This window comes from Vigna unguiculata, chromosome 8 (assembly GCF_004118075.2).
Source record: "Vigna unguiculata cultivar IT97K-499-35 chromosome 8, ASM411807v1, whole genome shotgun sequence".
Taxonomy (NCBI): Eukaryota; Viridiplantae; Streptophyta; class Magnoliopsida; order Fabales; family Fabaceae; genus Vigna; species Vigna unguiculata.
In genome coordinates, this window is record NC_040286.1 from 3,742,588 (window position 1) to 3,749,589 (window position 7,002).

The window sequence follows — 7,002 nt, forward strand, 5'->3', positions numbered from 1 at the left end:
AAATTAAATTACAACTCATTCTTAACATTCTCTAGTCAAAACGTTATTTGTTGCATTACGATGCAAACATTTGTTTAATTTTTTACGAAAAGCAAAAAAGAATGTAATAAAACAAAAATGTCTCATTTTCAAAACGGGGACAGAAGATGCCAATAAAAACTTAAAAAAGAAGTTAACACTAATGAAACTTATCCTTTTGGAAGACCGTAACAGAAGATAATAACCAACAATGGAAATTTCGATGCACTTATGGATCAAATGCAGAAGCTTTATATCTTTTCATGACCACAGACCAAAGTGGACCACCAGTACCTGTCCATGAGCTTCCATCACATTTCCTTGCTTATTTTATTCCCATCCAAACAAAACATACATTTTGAAGGCTAAAGAAACAACAAGAAGTTAAAACTTGTACAATAATTGCATTTTACAGTCTTTTCTGAAATATGTGATATTGGGTTGTGTTCATGGTTTATCCTAAAAGAGTATGTAGTAGACATACATGAAATGTATAATGTTATGACCACAAATAAATCTGTAACTGCTCTTCAAACTTGACAACTACGTTTGTAATCTGTAATTACAAATGTAGTGGTGAAGCTCGAAGAGTGGTCTTGTTTGGACAGATGCCCTGTAATTCAATAAGCAGTGCTGCAGTGCTTCATGTAACCCATCAGATGAGTTAGGTTCTTGCTTATTATGACTCAGCTGTAGTAATTGTAAGGGCATAAACTTCTAACATCAGTGATAAGAGAAGAGCTTACATTGACAACATGCAACCTGGCATGTGCTTATAATGATGTCACAGTACTTGTCAGATGTGTGTATCTATTAAGGTCCAAAAGTGAGAAACTTGTGTTGCATTTGTTAATCTTCTTTAGCTATGACAAACGCTAATTATCGGCCCTCAGGCTTGGATGTTAGAAATGGGACGAGGTTTGTCCATCTTTCTTGTTAATCAATTTATCAAGAATGTGTCTTCATTTGCAAGAAAATTGGTTTGAAGAGAAGTACTGGATTCCCATACTTTGCAAGAACTATAACCGGGAATGAATCTTTGCCTGCTTTGATGTATCTTTGTCTTTATCTGCATTAGTCTTGATGAATTCCAAAACTAAGCGGCTCAACTTATCTTGATGAGAAGAAAACTCATGATCAGCTCCTTCTATGATGCACAATTCATGATTAGATATGAATTTATCGAAGTCCAAAGCATCTTCTGCAGGTACAGTTTCATCCATGGATCCATGAATTGTCAACACCCTGTCTCAACAACATTAATAAAATGATTCAAAATTATAACAGTTAAACACCAGAAGCAACTGATTTTGCGACATTATCAATGATGCATATTGTTAGATGAAATAAGAAACCCTACCTGCAATCTTGGGGAATCAATAGGCAGTCAAGATGGGTTATAGTAGATAAGCGGTCCATCAAACTTTCTTCAGTAACACGATACATAATCTTCCCTGTCACAAGAAAAGGAAAAAGTGAATCAGAATGGTTAAAGTAAATGGACAACAATTAAACTACAAGTATTGGGCAGACATCGTTTTAAGTAGCTTTTGGAAGCCACTGTGATTCAACATGAAGTGGAAACCATAAGAGCTGATAACCATGAAATCAAATACAGCACATTAATGAAAAAATGTGATTCCAAAACCTACGACTAGATATTATTAGAATCACAAAAGCAGTCACATCTAATAGTTCAACTCCTTCCATTTTAATGTAAACCTAAAAGTGTTCGTGACAGCAAAAAAATAAAGAAGCATGAATAAAATTGACTAAAACATGAAAAAAAAGACCCACAAATGATAAACAAATAGAACCTGAAGATTATTTACATTATGTTCTTCACCTCTTTTATTTTTTACATCTATATATCCATCTTGCTTGATCTTTTGCATAAATCTTTTGCCCAAACGACCTTCCATGCCTCTCACTAGATTGAACCGACCAGATATATTGACAACAATATGAATATCCTTATATTTTGAGGCATAAAAGAGAACCACATTACCCCCTGCATAAATCATAATAGTCAGTGGCTTAACAAAAGGGATTGAGAATTGTGAAAGACATCTGCAGAAAATTCTGTAATATTCACAGAGAACTTAAGTTTCAATTTACAGAAAACTAAATTCTCCATTCGAACTGTACAACTAAGGACATGTTTGTTTGTCAATTAAAATAGTCTAAACCTCAATTGAACTCAATTGATCAAGACACATGCTTTGAGTTCAACTGAGGTTTAGATCGTTTCAACCGAAAAACAAACATGTCATACATCTTCAGTTTAATCAATGTGATCTAGGTTCATGTTGTAAACAATATTTTCTAATCTTTAAACATTTTCACCTCTAAATCGTACATATCAAAAAGCATTTTTTGGGAATTTTCCTTCACCTTACCAATAGATAAAAAAGCTACACCTAACTCTGATAACTATTTTCCTTTTATAACTTGTAACATTAAATACTCAAAACTAAAGATACATCTACACTTTTATGATTAAAAGATCATATTACCACCTGAACAATGTCATCATTTTTTGTCCACGGAAATGAAAAATCAAATATAAATTTAAACCTTTTTCTTTGCATTTTCCATGATCTCAGCATACAGTTTCAAAAAATCACCTTGAAATAATTATCTTTTTCAGTAAGGCCTACAATCTTACATCTATTCTATGCACTAAAGAAACAATTCTGACAATAAAAAAACTCTAAAACTGAAGAAAACAATTTCAAATTGCCACTGAAGAATTCCATATATGTTTGTTGTCTGTTTAGTCTACTGATAACTTCAGTTACATATAAGGATAATTGTAATCTGACCTTTACTATGACCAACAATTGCTGTAATTACATATTTCTGCTCACGGAAGTGTTGAACTACAGCTCGCAGATCTTCAACCTCTCTGTAGTAGTTACCATACTGAAATGAACCTTCACTTTCCCTAGAAGACAATGACATGAGTTGTTAGCAAACGTAATTACAATTCAATAAACGATTTTTTTAGTGTTAGAATTAGAACAACACGTACACAGTACACCCTAGGTTACTTACAAAGTAGAATTTATTATGGCTGATGGCAAAGTACAATCTTTAACACAGCATCTGGAACAAGATTAGGCATATTTGGCAAGCATTAAGAAGGTTTATTTAACATATTAATAGGTTGCAGGGAATGGATAAGAAGGGAGAGAAAACTAGAGGATCAAAATCAGTCCCCTCTAACATTGAAGAGATTAGGTTTTCCCTCCCCAATACACCCTCCTCTGATCAACCAGTACATACTAACAGGTATTTGTTGAGGAATTTGGCAGCTCAGTTCCATTGAGGATTTCTTTTGTCTCTCTTGTTTGTGTATGTTAGAGATGTCCTAACTAATAAACATGCATATGAACCTTTACCCAACTGCTTAATCTTTTAGGGGAGATGTTCTATGGCAGTAACGTGCATTATAGTCAAGGAGGATTCCTTATCCTCACAATTCATTGGAAGCTTCTTCTCTTTATTCTATAGAATTTCTTCTTTTACGAAAAAGAGAATTCCAAGATTCATATTCCTAAAGATATGCCCTAAAGTTTTAAACTCAAGTCACTGATTACTCTGAATCATGAAGATACATAAAAGGAGTGCTAACAACACACTTTCAAATACGCTTTAAATTCGAAATGAGACACAGAAAAGAAAGTTTGAGATTCCCAATAAAATTCAACCAATAATTCAGAGTGTTATCATAGGATAATACTGTTAGCATTTCTCTTCAAAAACTTAAAATAATTGAATAGACAACAAAAATCATATACAAACAAATCAATTTTCGTCCTCAAATGTTTATATTCCTTAAATAAATTGAAATTAACTAATTTAAGGTCCATACTCCTTTGCTTAGTAGCTTACCCATTTCCCGCAAAGTCAAAGCGGAAAGCACTAATTCCATCTTTTTCCAGAGCATCAGCAAGATTCACCATGGGAATCCTTTCCTACAGATAAAACCATTCAACCTTTAGTTCAAGCTTCAAAGCTACCAGTTTCACTAAATATACAATGATGAAAAATTAAGGTCAAGTTTTCCTAAACTTCTTCCTAACAGTTCAAGGAAAGAAAGAATCTTCATAAAGAACAAATTAGCTTATATATAAAATACTAGCAAAAATATTTTTTTTTTCAAAATTTCCTTTATTCAAGTCATTCTCTTCTCCTAGCTAACGGAAAAGTATTTTATCCAAAATACCATGATTAAATAAAAGTTGGAATAGCTCCACAGTACTTTATTTCCTCGTAAAACAACAAAAAATTTTCTTCTCAACTCATGCATTGAACTGCTCAATTTTGTAACTTAAAACAAAACATGCACAAAGTTTACTAAGGAAAAGAAAATAGGATTTTATTCCCACGAAATATGCGAAGAACAACAACCTTGGACGATTGGAAGCCATGGCACACGATAACAAGCGAAGCTGAAGCCGAATTATGCAAGATCCCCACGAGATTCTCACCATGGTTGTTTCGTATCGTAACTCTCCTTTCAGCAACACGATCACTCATTTTACCAGGGTAATTAACAGGATATCGTAGCGTCTCGTGAGATGATTTTTGATTCCGCGATTTTGTGATGTAAGATTGAGTGAATAATAGAGATTAGGGCAAGGTGCAACTCTGCGAGCACAGCCTAATTTGATGAGCGTCAAAATCATTTTTTCAAAAAGGAAATAATAAAAATATTGTTTGAAGAATTTGTGTTTTCATATAAAACAAAACTTATTCACTAATTTTAATATCAAATATGCACTTAATAATTACTGTATCTTACATTTTTACAAATCAAACATGTCTATAATGTTAATGTTAAGATATTATTATATTGAGGTTAGATGTGATATAATTGCCCAATAAATGAGTGATTTATGATATTATACAGAGGAAAGAAAAAGAGAAAATGTTTAACAAAACTTAATTTATGTATTTTTTTTCCATGATAATATACTTTATTTAAATAATTGTTCATCTTGAAGTACCTTTTATTTTTAAAAGGTGACCTCTAGCACTTCTATCTTGTTTATTACTACTATATCGGTCAAACTTATCTTAAAGACACATAGATCAAATTGGATAAAAACATATTTAAAACTAATTTATAAATATGTTTTTATATTCACTAAATTTTCAACAAATGCATATGATTTTAAATTAAAAACAAGTTGATATAATTCATATTTTGTATATTTTTATATGGACAATGATACTTTAACCCATTTTTTTGATCTGCTTTTAAACTATCACTTCAATCACTGTTAGATCATTACATCACATCACTTAAAAGAATCAAAATAAATAATCTAATAGTGAGTGAAGGAGTAGGTTAAGAGTGGGTCAAAAAAAGTGGATTAAACTATCTTTATCCTTTATGTAACAAATTTATCAGAAGAATTCTATAAAAAAAAACAATATTGTATGATCAACAAATTAGTTTACGACCAAAATAACAATTTTTTAAAATTACAAAAATAAGTTCATAATTTATCATTGTTATGACTTCTTTAATTTCATTTCATTTCAGTTTATTTTAACATTTTAAATTTGACCTCATATTTTTCAAGAAATAAGCCAATAATTCTTTTTATTAAATCTTATAATAATAATAATAATAATAATAATAAAATATTATTATAATATAAATAAAAAATAACAAGTCACTACTAAATATACTATTTTAAGAAAATAATATATAGTACAACTAAAAAATGTCAAATATGAATTATTATTATTGGAAACTATTAACTAAGGAAAAAAAGTGAGACAAAATTAAATAGATTTAAAATAGTAAGAAAAAAACTACATAATCATTATTAGTGAATTTGATAAAAAATAGATTAAATATACTTTTATCTCTAAATATTTTTTTTTCTAGAAAAAGTGTTTTACAATACCATGTAGTGCAAAAATGAAATATGTATATAATTTAATTTTAAGAGAAAAAAATATAATTTTAAAAAATAGTTTGCAAACAAAAAACATGTATAATTTTAGAAAATATTACATTAAATTATTTTAGAAAAATGAGATCAAATTTAAAAAAATTAAAATAGTAAGAAAAAATTGTAGAATTATTATTATCTTGAATTTGAGAGAAAAGATTATATCAATTCCTTTTTAAAAATAGACTAAATTGAAAACATTTATAATAATGATACAAACTTTGAAAAACTATATTAGAGAAAAAATAATATTTTTCCTCTTATAGAATAACATTATTTCTTCCTTGTCCCTTTAGTAGAGAGGACTATATTAAAATTATTTGTTATTCAAAAAAACACATATTTTATTCTATTTTTTGATTTAAGAATATTTTTGTAAGAAATATTTACAATTTTTATTTTTAAAATTAATTTTAAAAAAATTGCTATCAATTTGTTTAGTTATAAAACATTTCTTTTAGAAAATTTAAAAAAAAAATACTTACGTATTTCATAATTACATGAAAAATAATTATTTACGAATAAATTATCTGTAAATTAAATTTTTTCAAAGATATAACAAGTAATATCTTTCTACAATTTTTGTTAACAAATTTACATAAAATAAGCTTATTTACAAATAATAAGCTTAATGCAATAATAAATTACTTAAATTTAAAAATGTACAACGCAATCTGACTTTACAGGTTGTTGAAATATAATATTTTTTTGTTTTACTATTATTCATATATGGTACTGTGTTTGAATCCTACAACAAAAATACAGGAAGCTACGAAATTTTCACTCACATCCTTAATCTAAACAATACCATTTTTTCCTACAAATTAACTACTTCAAATCCACACCCCAATCTAAATTCTACATTAAGGTTATGACTGTGCTTTGACTCTATATTCTATCTCTTTGTTCTTTATATAAACAGTGGTAAAACTGAAACAGTAAAATAAGAATTCACTGTGTTATTTCTCTAAATTTCTTCAAGTCAGGGCATTCAGATCAAGAAGAGAAG

General features: G+C 29.0%; 1 protein-coding gene across 2 annotated transcripts; it reads right to left on the reverse strand.

Annotated features, from left to right (window-relative positions):
• Positions 1–230: 230 nt before the first annotated feature.
• On the reverse strand, positions 231–4,711 carry LOC114193274. 2 transcript variants are annotated; one of them, XR_003606249.1, is made up of 6 exons: positions 4,435–4,711; positions 3,916–3,998; positions 2,844–2,965; positions 1,851–2,029; positions 1,379–1,472; positions 231–1,263 (listed from the first exon to the last, which is right to left on the reverse strand). XR_003606249.1 is itself a non-coding variant. In XM_028083003.1 (6 exons), the coding sequence occupies exons 1-6, from the start codon at positions 4,561–4,563 to the stop codon at positions 1,038–1,040; spliced, it is 819 nt and encodes a 272-aa protein (XP_027938804.1). In that variant the 5' UTR covers positions 4,564–4,711; the 3' UTR covers positions 835–1,037. The 2 variants fall into 2 exon arrangements, 1 of the variants encoding a protein (XP_027938804.1); XM_028083003.1 differs by having other exon boundaries at positions 835–1,263; positions 1,865–2,029.
• Positions 4,712–7,002: the final 2,291 nt, after the last annotated feature.